At 39.1% G+C, this 15,427-nt stretch overlaps 2 protein-coding genes across 3 annotated transcripts in view; one reads left to right on the forward strand and one right to left on the reverse strand.

Annotated features, from left to right (window-relative positions):
* The window catches only part of WDR44 (WD repeat domain 44), a 75,725-nt gene extending 71,393 nt beyond the window's left edge, over window positions 1–4,332 (reverse strand). Inside the window, exon 1 of the mRNA XM_081125979.1 lies at window positions 3,713–4,332. Within this exon, the coding sequence (XP_080982105.1) occupies window positions 3,713–3,789 (77 nt within the window). The 5' untranslated portion in view covers window positions 3,790–4,332. The remainder of the gene's footprint in view (window positions 1–3,712) is intronic.
* Window positions 4,333–4,409: 77 nt separating this feature from the next.
* The window catches only part of KLHL13 (kelch like family member 13), a gene marked incomplete at its 5' end in the record, with an annotated part of 324,985 nt that continues 313,967 nt past the window's right edge, over window positions 4,410–15,427 (forward strand). The window contains 2 exons of one of the 2 annotated variants that reach the window (XM_081125982.1): window positions 4,410–4,591; window positions 5,845–5,985. Of the gene's footprint in view, window positions 4,592–5,844; window positions 5,986–15,427 lie in introns of those variants that run through there. The other variant, XM_081125986.1, reaches the window with a different exon arrangement.

The following is a 15,427-nucleotide window of genomic DNA, read 5'->3' on the forward strand; positions in this document are numbered from 1 at the left end:
AGTGCCAGCCTTTAGTATGCATATGTATAATCCACAAATTAGCAGGAACATTTATCTCATATAGAATCTACCTAGTAAATCTTTAATTTGAAATCGATGGGTCTTGCATCATGTATCAATCCCATCAAGTCTGTTCAACTAAAAACTAAAAATCATGGAAAGATTTCCTAAGAACAACTGTTTATCAATAAAGGCACACTATTAAACCTCAATAAGACAGACTTTGAGGGTTGGAAGGGTTCTCAGAATCTCCTCAATTTAAAGATGAGGAAATGAAATGACTCATAGTCCAGGGCTTTTTTCTACTATACCACACTTCCTCCTCCCCTTCCTGCTTCATCAAAAGACAGCATGGTAGCAGAAAAAAAAATGCTAGACTGAAACTGATCTGGATTCTAGTCCTAACTCTGCTATTGATTTGCTGTGGCACCTTGGACAAGTCACTTTCCCTCTCTGGACTTTGGTTTTCACAACATTTTATATGAAGGAGTTTAACAGCATGTCCCTTCTAGCTGTAGCACACTATGATCTTACAAAATTCCTATCTGACAAAACAAAATACACGTTCTTGAAAGAGAAAGTGGGAACTTAAAGTCAAGAGAACTGAAAAGTTTGAGCTGCTGGTTTTAAATAGATGCATCAGTCCAATTCAGTAAGTTGGTCCTAAAGTATTGGAGGAGGATATTCTCTACGCACACACACAGTGTGAGGCTGCCATGATGTATTAGAAAAAAAATACTAGAGTAGGAGTCTAAAGAATTGGCTTCAAATCCTAGCTCTGTCACTTACAGGCATTGGCTCCTAGGCCAATTTATTAACCTCTTTGAGCTTAAGGTTCCTCATATATTAAAATGGAAAAAAGGATAAGAAAATCTGACCCAAAATATCAATCAAAATAAAGCACTATAAATGTGGAATATATTGCATAGCTGGTCAAGTGGAGACGATCAGTCACTGTGGAACAGTAGGTTGCACTGGAATCAAAAGTCTTCCTATAAAAATCTGGGCTGATTTTTAACTTATTAAATTTGCTTTCAAAGAGCAGAATAAAGCTGAAGACACCATTGGAGGGGAAATAGAAAAAAAATCAGTATTAGGAAATGGATTGTGTACTTGGATTCCACTGATTAACAAAAATGAAATAACTGTCAACTACCTACTCAGTTTACTACAAGTTTGGTGAAATGGTCTGTGTACTCTAGAGCATACAAAAGCAAGAAACATTTATTTTTTAAAGTTTTTACTCCTCACCCAAGGATAACTTTTTATTGAGTTTAGAGAGAGAGGAAGGAAGACGGAGAAACATCAATGTGAGAGAGAAACCTTGATTAGTTGCCTTCCATATATGTACCTGGACGGAGATTGAACACTCAACCTGGGTATGAGCTCTGACTGGGAATCGAACCCATGACTTTTCAGTGTACAGGACAAAGCTCCAACCAACTGAGCCACAGCAGCCAGGGGGCAAGAAACATTTTTAAAAGTGCCCAAACTCAGTCTGTTAACCTCTTAGAGTTTGATGGTGTGCTACTCTGGTTCACATTAAAGGACAGAAGGCATTCTGATGACCACGTATCTAGTGACACCATCTGTTTCCACAAATCAAGATTTCTCACAGCATTTCTAGGTTGGTTGGTAACCAGCCAAGTCTCCCCACAGTACCTTATGCAAATGACCAAACGAGTTACAAAGGATAGAGGATATGTTAATTATGTCAACCTTTTTCTGTCCTCTCAGTAAAGCTAAGTTCTTTTCAGATGCAGTTTTTCAAGTGAGCCTAATTCTCTTCCAAATCCCCTAACTATTATAGGATGAAGCTGTGAAATTTAGACTGACACAGTAGTTTTATCCATAGGGCTCAACAGGCTAAACATTTGGGCAGGTTAGAGTTAAAATTAGAACACTGGGTCCCAAGAGAGATATTTCTACTTTTCACCTAGTATCAAAGGATCAAACAGCTTGAGAAGCTATATTGTCCCAAGAGGGAAGAAATGACTCTATCAATTCTATCAAAATGACTCATTCAGTTTAGACAAGTTAAATAGCTCTAAGTTCTGCATACTTCCTCCCAAAGTAAGCACTGTATGAAGTTAATTTGTTAATTCCAAGAAAGGAAGGAGAAGGGAATAAACATCTGAGTTCTTTCTCTGTGCCAGGTGCTGGACTTGGCAGTTTACACAGGTGCTGATATGACTGTCCTTCAAAATTAAATTTGTTTTATTCATTATAAAAGAAAATTATTCACACAGTTCTAAACTGATTACAATCCTGTACATTGATTGTTATTTCCCTCCCCACTCCACACACACACACACAAAAGTATGAAAGAATTAGGTTTTCATTTAGCCTGAACTGACAGTTCATTACTTCGAGGAGAAAACCACAAAAATAAAATTTAATTTCAAGGGGATCCATTGTATTTGGAAACCCAAATGTACTTTCTATCCTTTACCATCTAGCTCTGAACTTGTTCAGATACTGAATTCAGAGGAGATTCAGCGCAAACTCAAGATTGGCCATTGCCACCCCCCAATCCCATAATAGTGATATTAAGAAGGTTGGTGGAAACACGTACATCACCAATTTACCTACATACATTTCTTTGACTTTGTTGCTGTAATTTTTTTTGGTAATACATTATATATTAGGTTTTAGAACAACTTCTAGAATGTACGGATAACTTCATTTGCATCAAACAAGGTCTTTCTTCCAAGGTGTGAGCTTGAAAATTGATGGCAGTTGACTCCTGGAACCATATTAATGCCTTACATTAATATACAAATTTTACCAATTCTCAAGTTCTTACAGCATGAAAAAATATGTTACTGCCTCTAGTCCCACATAAGTCCGTAGAAGAGTTCAGCAAAATCGCTATAAACATGATTCCAACTTTGAATAGTGGGGGAGTGGGTAAATAGAAGTCCTAGTCAAGGGAAGCATTCCAACTACTGTACTTCCTACTCAGAATCTCTCATATTAATCACCACTAAAACATCTTGCAGAATTAGATAAAGAGGACAAAACTGTGGCTCTCCTTCCAACCACCAGATTACTCAGCACTTGTTTGTATCTCTGTAGTCAGTTGTGTACATTTCTGTGCGGCTACCTTGTAAGACTGCGTTCTCCCTAGTGGTAAAGGACCTTCGGTTTCCTTCACCTCGCGGTGAGGTGGTATTTTAATAAAACACTGTTGATCTAGATAGAGTACATCAGCCAAAGGACTTTCCTCAGTAAACACCCAACCCTTTCGGCCGCTCCTTTTCTGTGCCAGGAAAAGAGGACGGCAGATCGGGAGTTACAGCTACCTCTAAAACGAATTGGTAAATTAGCGGCAAAAGAAAGGAAAAAAACGGGAAACGCAATTTCTCCTGTCACCGCTCCTTTAATCTAAGGTCTCCAAGGCCAAAACGGATGTTTCAAAGGTAAGCTCTGAACCGCACAAACACAAATCGCCGGCTCTCAGGCATGTCACCTGTCCCACTTCGCAGAAAGCTGGGCGAGACGAGACAGGGGCTCCGAGAGAGCCTCTCTCACCAGGGAAAGGAAGGGGTTTGCCCGCGGTGGGCGATCCCCCATCCCCGGACTCACCAAAGTGCCCGAGACCCAGGAGCAGCGGTGGCTGACACAGCGGGACCTGTGAGGGGTGGAGGGAGAGGCACAGGGGACGCCGGGGGACCACGACGCCAGGCTTTTCAGAGCCACAGCTACTTACCCTACAGGGTAGCCGCTCCCTAGGTGCACATCTTCAGGGGCATCAAAGAATTCCTCGGTGTCGCTTTCCGACGCCATTTATAGGACACACCCGCGGGTGAGGGGGCCGACGCCGCCTGGGAGGGTGACTCTCGTCTCCTCCTCGTCGTCCTCCACCCCGGCGAGACCGTGGGGAGGTTGGTTCTGTGCGAGGATGAGGAGGAACGGACAATCTGGAGTGAGGAGCCGGCTAGAAGCAGGGGGGCGCAGTCAGTTGCCGGGCTGCTGGAATTACCGGCAAAGCGGCAGTCTGTGGAGATGAGACGGGGTTGGTCCAGGGACTGTTGCCGCCGCCGCTGCCGGCAATAGGTGTATGAGGAGAGCGAGAGAAGAGGCGGTGGCTCTCCTCAGAGGGGGAGGGCGGGCGCGCAGACTACAGCAGCTCCAGTTTCTCCCGCAGCAGCAATTACAGCAGCTGCAAGAGCTAGTTGTCCGCAAAACACGGACGCGCACCTACCCTCGCGAGATTTCGGGCGGGGGCCGGTAAAGCGTGGGCGGGGCGAAGAGGAGGCGGGGGCGGTTCCAGAGAGGCAGTTCTCGGATTTCTTCGGCCCAAGAAGCCAATCAAAACGGCGCAAGCGCGTTGAGGGCGTTCGGTGAGGGCCGGAAGTAGCCGAGAAGGGTGGGGCTGAGCTCCATTAGGGAGGAGCCTAGAACCTGAGCGGGGGCGGTGTGGTACTGGGGCTGTGAGGGAGCGTGCCCTGTCGTCTATGGGGGTCCGGCAAAGCTTTTACCCACCAACTCTGAAGATCCTGAGAGAGGCATTTTCAGAGGGGTGATTTTGAGTCTGCTTTTTTTTTTTTCTTAAGAGAAAATGCTCTCGGGAAACGTTGTCACTGTGGTTTGTATTTACATAGTCTTAATTTATCCAAGCCAGGAATAGCCCACCCCAGGGCATAGGCAGGTCCGCCACCTCAAGCGTTAACGGAATAGCGCGCCCTATTTACTACAAGATCTCTAATTGAGATCCTTATATTTGGTCCTGCCGGCCACAGGGTGGGGTCCATGAGAGATATGTGGGGAGTGTGCTAGTTCCATGGGGTAATGATGGATTTATTGCTGGAGCTGAGCCAGTTAAGGCCTCCGGTTATTTTTTCTCTACAAATATCCGTTGCTGCCCACACCTGTGAGAGAAATTCTTATATACTGGCCAAGATGTGCGTCAGTCAAATGGTAAACACTATATACTGGCAAGTAACCTTGCAAGGCTAAGAGCAAGTAACTAAATTCTCATTCTCAACTGCCCAATGTCCAGTGTTGAAAATAGGTACTTTATAAAAGACTAAGATGTTCTTTCCTAAACAACGGATTGTTGACAATCAAAGTGATAAGATTAACTTTCTATATGATTGTGATGTACATTTATTTCCCCCACTGACATGGCAGGAAGGCTCTCTGAGCTGTTTGCGCAGCCTCAAGTATTGCTCGAGATGGCAGCAGAAAAGATTGGCTTGAGACCAGGAGCATGGCCACAGAGTGGCTGGAATAGGACTCTAGATTCCTCCTTGTAAAGCAACCAGGAAAAGATCTGACTTTGTCTGGCAGACTTGTGTAAAACCAAGTGCCAGGTACTGTATACTGTAACACCCCAGGGAGTTCAGGGAAAACGCTGCATATTTAAATATAGTAATATTTCTTGCAGCAAACCATATAATTATTCATAAGGAGTTAATAAATACCAGCAAATAGCGTCATTCATTTTAGGTCAGATACTGCCAAATAAGTTTAGGTTAGATCAATTTAACTATCAAATAAGTTACTAAAAATACAAAACAAAAATTTTTGGTTTTCAGAGCATTTTGGATTTCAGAATTGTAGGCAAGGGCTTTGCAAACCATTGTGAGGATATGACTTTGGTCACAATCCAGTAATTGTTACTTTTTATGTGTTTTAAACATGTTAATTTCACAGGTATAAAAATGTATCACAAAGTACTAACTTTTTATTTTGTTGCACACTAGGAAAGATCATTTTTTCTTATGAATTATGGAGAGATATAAGTAAATAAAATACTTGAATTTATTCTCTTCCTAGTTATCTAATAGTAAGTTTATGTTTGCCTTAAAATTTAAAGTTTGTTATGTACTGTTTTAGGTGCTGAAAACAATTCAACGATGAAGAAGACAACTTAGTTCCTATCTCCAGGAGCTCACAGTCTAGCAATGAAGACAAATATGGAGTCCTAATTTGGTGCTTTTTTCACTGTACCATACCACCTCTCTTGGACCTTTTAAGGTACCTTAAACATTTTATACTTAAGAAAAAGTAAAAATAGAATAGGAATGATAAGCTGATAATATTTTTAGAGTTAATAAGTTGTCTATTAAATGCTTTTATGAGTGGTATGAGAAAGTGAATTTTAAAACATACATACCACTTATCATTCTTTTTTAAAAACTAAATTTATTGGGGTAATATTGGTTAATAACATTATATAACTATTATCCTTTTTAAAAATGTGAAAAGGTGTGTTTGTTTTACCTGAAAAATCTGTTCTTGAGTTTTAAAGTAGCAGGTTTTAGGTTTAGTCCAAGGCAGTGGTTTCGAAGCTTTCCTCCTTACTAGAAATGAAACCCGTTAATCAAACCTATTTCATGCAAAAGTTCATATGTCATAAAAATAAAAACTTCTTTAGTTGAAGCAGGTATAGTTCAGATCCCTGTCTGTGTGGCCATCTCTAAGCCTCCAGATACTGCCCCCAAGGCTTCATTAATAAAAAAAAGGAAGTGAAAACTATTTGTCCAAAGCAGGGATTGGCAAATTATGGTACACTGGACAAATCTGTCCTGCTGTCTGTTTTCGTAAATAAAGTTTTACTGGAACACAGCCAGGCCTATTTCTTTATGTGAGCCCCACAAAGCCTAAAATAATTACCCTCTAGCAATGTACAGAAACATTTTGCCAACCCTTGTTCCGTAGGATAGTATTTTCTAGGGTACCCCAGAACTGAAAGTACTGATTATTTGAATCAGTTCCAAAACAGAATCATATTTACAGATAAAGTGAGGATAAAGCCTTTTCCCACTTGGCTTGTTCACAATGGCTTTATTTTTTTTAAATATATTTTTATTGATTTTTAGAGAGAGATGAAGGGAGAGAGATAGAGAGATAGAAACATCGATGAGAGAGAAACATCAATGATTGGCTGCCTCCTGCACGCCTCTCATTGGGGATTGAGCCCGCAACTCGGGCATGTGCCCTGACCAGGAATCCAACGGGTGACCTCTTGATTCATGGGTTGATGCTCAATCACTAAGCCACACTGGCTGGGCATAATGACTTTAAAAACTACACAGGTCTAAGACTGAGGTGGGTTTAAGGAATTTTTTGTGCTTCCTTATCAGCATAGCATAAACTTTACTTAGGAGTTCCAAAAGCTAGAGTTTAGAACAACTTTGTGGGATGTTTGCTCTGTCCTGTTGGTGAGAATATAAACTTCCAGTATCTTTGGGGCCAGTTTTGCTCCAACCGAGGGGTAATCACTCAGAACATCAGTGACAACACTGTAATTCAACACTGTAGTCTTTTTATGTATAGGGTTAGGTGATTTGAGATACAATATCGACATGAAAAGATTTAATATTGAAATCTCTGTGAGAGTTTTTATGGATTTTGAAGTATCGTAATCCATGAAAAAAATCATTTTGAAACTGGCCTAAATTTGTCAAGGCCAGGATAAGTTTCTATAATCATCAACCATCAATTATCTGGCTGAAAGGTCAGTTGTGTTACATGTTATAATAGTAAATCATTTTTACTTGGCTTTGGAATGTTTATCTTTTTCAACTCCACCTCACCTTCCTAATGATAGTTTGTTTATGTTAATATTAAAATGAAATTTCAATTTCTGAGCACACAAGAACTGAAAGTTAGAGAAGATAGTCTACAAATGTGTTAAGGGACACAGAACAGCCAATCTGAGATTTAAAATGTGTTCCCGTTGTGTGATGGAATATTAAATAGCCATGTATTACTGTTCAGGACTCTGGAAGAAAGCTAACTGGAATTATCTTAAGCAATAAAAAGGGAATTTATTCACTTGCATAATCAAATACATACTGCTATAACATTTGCCTATTCCTTTGTGATTAATATATTAGAGAACAATTTGAGCATGAGGTAATTTTGCATTTGCTTATGTGAAGTTTTGTTAGCCAGAAACACTAGATGAAAGCAGAAAACTATACCCAGCTGAATTAAGTCATTTAGGAATACACAAAGCACACACACACACACACACACACACACACACACACCTCAAACATCTACTAGCTACCTCCGTTCATTGTGTCTTGAGTCACACCCATCCACATCTAGTGTTACAACTTTCCCTCTGATTTCAGATAACCTTCCTTCCATCACTTTGCAATAACTCACAAACAGCATCCCCTCTGATACCCATTTCCACAAGCAAATTTCACTTTTTTTTCAAAATAAAGTGCTATATTTATTGTAGTATTTATGTATTTCTTAACCATTTAACATGTGTAAGACTCTGCTACCATTTTTATTAGGGTTGTATCTTTTTGTGTGTGTGTCACTTACAAAGTTTTTAACCCAATTTCCCCCATAAAGCCAGTGGGTTTTATTGAACAACATTGCATAGTGCAGTGATTTTTAAGAAAGCGTATATTGCCTTATGGCATTACTGACTATATAGTCCAATGCTGAATCCAGGGTACAGATATATCAATACTCTCTCTTTGTTTTTTAATTTATTGATTTATTTTAGAGAGAGAGGAAGGAGGGGGGAGAGAAACATTGACTTGTTGTTCCGCTTTATGCATTCATTGGTTGATATTTGTATGTGCCCTGACCTGGGATCCAACCCACAATCTTAGTGTATCAGAATGACACTCTAACCAACTGAGCTATCAGCCAGTGCCAATACTCTCTCTTCTTGTCCACATCTCATCTCATCTTGGTTTATCTCTGCTTCTTTCTGTACTTTGGCTTCAATTTTCCTAATCCAGACAACTTCTTTCTTGTAGTCAGCAAAGATGGCTATAAGCAACTTCAGTTTATAATATCTTAATAAATTTCAGTCCTACAGGATGTGAGACATTCTCCCTCTGTGTTCATATATTAAATCTCAGGGATGATCCATGTTGATTGGTCTTAGGAAATCCCTCTAGCTAAGAGCATAGGGAACTCTTATTTGTCAGGCCTGGGTCAGCTGATTTCCTGCTACACACCATGCAGGGAGCTACTACTGTGATTGTCTTCCTCACTAGGACCACATGGAGTATGTAGTGAATTTTTTTTTCCCAAGAAAGCGTTACTAGCAGACAGGAATAATGTGCTAAGCACAAATTACTAAAGGTTCAGTCTCTATATTCACTGACATGACAAGAACTCATGGTGTGTTAAATGAAAACAGTTATAAAATACTGCATGTGGAATAATCCTACTTATGTAAAATTATTTATCTATATATCTACATGTGTATATAAGCCTAGAGAATTCTGGAAGAGTGTTCACAAATCATTGATGGTGATTCTCTTTAGTTGCTGATTAAAATAATAGTAAGAGGTTTGTACCTTATTTGTACCTTTATATAATGATTGAATTTTCTATAGTGAATATGTATTACTTTGCAAAGAAGGAGAAAACACTAAAAGGAAATATCTAACCAATTATATACAAGGTAGACTTACATACAATTAAGACCTGAGATTGGTTACCGATATAATGCATGAATATGAGTCCTGGGCCTAGTGCTTAACTTCTGGAACTTAGCTTAACTTCTTACCTTCTGGAACACGGATTATCTTCTGGAGCAGTTTAATAAGTGCCACTAAGAAGCTAAACTTGGAAAAAATACCCATAAAGCGAATCTTGCAATGTAGTTAGTCTACAAAGTAAAAAGTCATATTTTCTGCACTGTAGGCCTATCACATAAAGAGAATGGTAATGATAATTTCCGAAGCATCTGTGAAATGATGGGCTGATATGGAGCTTCTATAAACAAAGTATAATATTAGAGGTTCATTTCTAATCATATGGATTAAGCATAATTTTGTGTTTCAAAACAATAAGCAGTATATATAGCTTGATCTAAAGAGAGAGAAACTAAGACATATGAACTTTATGCTTCAGAAAAATCACTCCAGGTAAAAAACTGGAGAAGAGATTGCTGAAACTTAATGTAATGGCAAACATTTATGTAGAAATATCAATCATCAGACCACTGTGCACGTGCACACATACACTCAACAGCAACAACTAGAATTTCATAGATTCTTACAATTGGAAGGGACTTTAAAGGTCACTAGTCCTGTGCTCACTTCAGCAGCATATGCACTAAAATTGGAATGATACAGAGAAAATTAGCATGGGTCCTGCACAAGGATGACATGCAAATTCTTTAAGCATTCCGTATTTTCAAGTATTTCAGCAAGATCTGCTACAGAAGCTTTGTTGTTTTATTTGTTTGCTTATTTTTATTTTTTATTTATTTTTTAAATGGTAAGCACATACTTTTTTTTTTTTTAATATATCTTTATTGATTTCAGAGAGAGGAAGGGAGAGGGAAAGAGAGAGATAGAAACGTCAATGACGAGAGGGTCATTGATCTGCAGCCCACAACCGGGGTATGTGCCCTGACCGGGAATCAAACCCCGATCTCCTGGATCCTAGGTCGATGCTCAACCGCTGAGCCATGCCTGGCTGGGCTGTTTGCTTACTTTTAAATTTAAACTCTTTGAAGCTTTGGATACTTAGGCTTTAGAGGGAGAACCCATTTTTCAATTATGTTGGCTTTTTATAAAGCCTGAGTTATGTAAGATTTCAATAAAAGTTTGCTACCAAGATGATTGCTTTATTGAATAGGTCACTACTAATTCCCTTAAATATTGATATCTGCTGTTTGTGGAAACAATGTAAATTCTACCTAAATGTAAAAGAAGGCAAGCCTCAGACCAGCAATAAAGTATTCAATTTGGAAACATTATTTTATTCTGTTAACCAAATTTGCTAAAGTTATTGTACCTGTCCATTTAACAAGTTAAATTAAAAAGAAAAGCTATTTTATAGTAAAAAAAGTGGTCACTAGTCCCAGCTTCATATCTGATACCTGAATTTCTTTTACAGACTTCCTTAAGTGGTCACTCAGAGACATGGAGCTTACTATTAACCCAGTCCATTTTTTGATAAATGTTAACAAATTTCTTCATTATATTTAGGCCAAATCTGCATTTCTGTAATTTCTGTTCACTGGTTATAATTCTGGCTACTAAGTCCATACAAAACCGTTAATCTACTTAAAGATAGTTATCAGTTTTCTTTTTTTAATTTTTTTATTTTGGAAATATACACTGATGTGTTTGTACTGAGTGTGTTCAGAGACAGATATAAATGGGAATTTCAAGTGCACAATTAACGTGGTACATTAAATATATATGTCATAAACATGTCTACCTATGTATAGGGAACCTGTCTAATAGTATGTTCTCTATGTGGATCTAGTGACATGTTACATTAGAATAACTCTTTATACTTTCTGAGATAGTTTCACATTTCTCATGTCATTTAATGATAATAAAATAATTGCTATCATTAAATTTGTGCTAGGCATGCATTAAGTAATTTGCATATATTATTTCACTTACTCCATACACTATATGAGGAAAATAATACTATTATCTCCATTTAATATGTAGGGAAACTGAGGTTTAGAAGGGTTAGGTTACTTGCCTGAAGTTTCACAGCTGGCATTTAGTGATCAGTATTTGGGCCTGTGGGGTCTAAAAAAATGAATTTTTCCTTTCACCTTCTAAGTTCTTCTAGCTGGGCTAATAATCAAATTAACAGAGACAGATTAACAGGAGAAAATAAAATTTTAATACATGTGCATGGGAATTCACATATACATGAAAATTCCAAAGGCAGTGAGGCAGCATTGGGTATATGTGACATTTTTGCCGAAGAAGAAAAGTGGAGAGGAGGGGTCTGAGATTTCAAAAGTGAGAATGGGTGATTTACAGGTAGTTGAGGAAGAACTACACAAACATGGCAGGCAAATTCCTGTTTGGCAACTCAGAAACAATGAGACATCAGGGGTATCTAGCTAACAGCCCCCTGCCTAAAGCCTTCCTATATATCATAATTAATTCAAATTAGGCTAAAACAGCAACCTAAGATTCCCTTCCTGAAGCAGATTTCTCTGTCTGAACCTCTTGGACAGGAAAGAGAGGAGGGCCAAAGGTTCTTTCTGAGTCTTTTATTTCTCAATAATAGGCTTAAAATCAATATCCCAAAAGGTAGCTTCAGGGTGGCAAAACTTGGTTCCCGTCAAGCTCAAGGCCACACTTCTATTTTATTTTATTTTTCTGTTATCTCCCTAGAGTTTGCTCTAGTTTTCCTAGCATGTAGCAAATGAGCTATGTTAATGAGTAAAGTGTCTGAATATTACAACAAAAAAACTAAAGCAATTGGTTATTTCTCTTTTTTCTTTCATTTTTTGTGGTATTCTTTAAATGGGTACATCTCAACATTGGGGATTGTTGGAGGCAGAATTTTCAGATAGGCCCCAAGATTTCCTAGCTCTTAGTGTACTCACTTTCTCCTAGTTATTCAATTCAACGGCTAATATAGGTGCTGCTGGGAAGGGATTTTTGCAGTTGTAATTAAAGTCCCAACTCAGTTGACTTTAAGATAGAGATTATCTGGTGGATCTGACCTAATCACATGAGCCCTTTAAAAGCCGAGTTTTCTCTGGCTGGTGAGGAAGAGGAAGTCAGAGAAATGTACTCTGGCCTGCCTGAAAGAAAGCTAACATCTACTCTGAGGTGTGGAATATAGCCTCTAGGAAGTGAGAGTGGCCCCCTGCTGATAGTAAGGAAATAGAAACCTCAGTCCTAGGCTTCAGAGAACTGAATTCTGCCAACAATCTGAGTAAACTGGAAAAAGGACCCTTAGTTCCATATGAAAAGGCAGCCTGGCCAGCCCCTTTATTTCAGCCTCGTGAGACCCTGAGCAGAGCCCAGCTCTGTATTCAGAAATCAGTATTTTTATTTATTTATTTTTATTTTATTTATTATTTTATTTTTAAAAATTTGTCTTTATTGTTGAAAGTATTACAAATGTCCCCTTCCCCCCAACTGAGTCCCTCAACCCCGCACCCCCCCCAAGCCTTCACCACACTATTGTCTGTGTGTATGGGTCATGCATATATGCATGTAAATTCTTAGGTAAATCTCTCCCCCGCCCGCTCCCCCCCCCCCCCCCCCCCCCGCCTTCCACCCACCCCCGCCTTCCCTCTGACATTCATCAGTCTATTCCCTGCTTCTATGTCTCTGGATCTATTCTGTTCATTAGATTCCACATGAGTCAGATCATGTGATACTTGTCTTTCTCTGACTGGCTTATTTCACTTATCATAATACTCTCTAGGTCCCACCATGCTGTCTCAAAGAGTAAGGGATCCTTCTTTTTTACAGCTGCATAGTATTTCATGGTGTAAATGTCCAAGAAGATGCTTGATATGATTTCAATCTTCTTTAACTTGAAGTGACTTGTTTTGTGTCCTGACATGTGGTCTATCTTTTGCAAATGTCCCATGTACACTTGAGGAGAATACATATTCTGCAGCTTTGGAGGTGAAATGTTCTGTAAATATCAATTAAATCCATCTGATCTAGTGTGTCATTTAGAGTCACTGTTTCCTTGCTGATTTTTTGTATGGAAGATCTATCCAGTATAGACAGTGGGGTGTTAAAGTCCCCTACTATAACTGTATTGCTGTAGATCTCTCCTTTAAAGTCTTCCAGAAGTGTTTTTTCCATCCTGTGTGAGGAGTCCTTTGTTCTGAGGTGAGTCTCTTGTAGACAGCATATAATTGGGTCTTGTTTTCTTATCCAAGGACTGTCTTGATTAACCTATACTGGGCCGCAGCCGCCGCCCCGCTGTGGGTGAATCCAAAGTAGTTGCCGGTCGCCATTTTGGCATCTTCCCCCAGCCGGCTGGGCACATAGGTGAAAGAAACTACAGGGCATATGGGAATCATGGGCTTGGGCTGCTGCTACTGAACTCTGAACTCTCACCCTCTGCCTCCCTCCTCTCGAAATCAGTATTTTTAAAAGCCACTAACTTTGTGGTAATTTGTTATAAAGCAATAAAAACTACTACAGGGGTAAATATCCCTATCCTCCCTCTGCCAGTTAAGAACATGAATCTAGGTAGGTCATAGTCAATTAAGTGTACATACAACAGGTGCTGTTTGCTTTCTGAAGTCCTTGAATACACTTGGGAATAAATGTAACACTGGAGTGAATATTAAGGTATAATGTAACAGAAGAGAAAAACAGTGAATTCAGAAAAAATAACCTAACATGCATTTAAAATATGAAAGAAATATCTCGCTTCACATTCATATATACACTACACTCAAAATTCAACCCCATTTGCGAAATAATCCTCCAGAGCATTAGCAATCCTGCTACTACTTACACGATGGGAACTGTCTGAGTCTCTGCTTGCCTTTAGAATCTTTTACCACTGAGTGAACCTGCTTGCCTTTCGAATTAGGACTTAGTTTCAACGTTAATCTTACAACTGACCTTTGAGTACTGTTATCTGGCTTCACTGTGATTACTTTATCATTCATTCGTTTGTTCATTCATTCATTCATTCATTCATTCATTCAACAGATACTTATTAAGGGCTTACTGTGTTCACTATGTTCCAGGCATTGTGCTATATAATGGGTTAAGAGTGATATGGCCTAGTTCTTCTGGGTTGGGCTTTTCATCCCTGTCATCTAAACTCTTGATTTGAGCTCTGACTTGTAGCTCTAGTATTCTACACCTGATGCATGTGACCAGATCATTTGGGGATGTGACCCCAAATAGTCATTGCCCAGCCTCTGAATAACTAAATCCCTAGCTTTTAATTTATGACTTTTGCCCATGTTTCTCATTTTTGAAGTCTAAACTTCTGAAAACCAGCTTTATCCAGCCTGCCTTGACCAGTCTTCCTATATTCCCTGGCTAGTTCTAAGTTATGGACTTGAAATCTAGCTTGCCATGCCAGGTCTTTTTACCTACTTCAGTCACTCTGTCTACCTGAGTCACATTGACTGGCTGTTTTGGTTGATCAATATCCAATTCTTAAATCTGGTTTGCCCATATACATCTTGAAGTTCAGAAATAGTAGACATAATTTTAGTTTTTCAAATTTTCTAACAAAGTTTTACAACCAAAATGACCATGTTGTCAAGATTAGAAAACTTGTTTAAAAACTAATTATGGATCTGGCCTCAGTCTTGGGCAAAAGTCTGAAAGTCATGACCTAAGAAGAGGGATTGGGGATGAAGAGGGAATAATTATTTATTCTATACAATGATTTGGCTGACATTTTTTTTTTTTTATCTGTAAATGCTCTGTTTTATTTTTTTATTTTTATTTTTAAAATTTTATTATTGTTTAAAATATTACAGATGTCCCTTTTTCTCCCCAATGACCCGTTCCACCCCGTTCCTTCCCCCTCCCCAGTCCCTCTCCCCACCATTGTCCATGTCCTTGGGTTGTGTATATATGCACATAAATTCTTTGGTTACTCTCTCCCCCTCCACCCACCCACTCTCCTCCATCCCTCAGACATTCATCAGTCTCATCTATGCTTCCATGTCATTGAAACTATTCTGTTCATCAGTTTATTAAGTTCTTTAGACTCCACG

This window comes from Miniopterus schreibersii (assembly GCF_964146895.1).
Source record: "Miniopterus schreibersii genome assembly, chromosome: X".
In the NCBI taxonomy this organism is placed as follows: domain Eukaryota; kingdom Metazoa; phylum Chordata; class Mammalia; order Chiroptera; family Miniopteridae; genus Miniopterus; species Miniopterus schreibersii.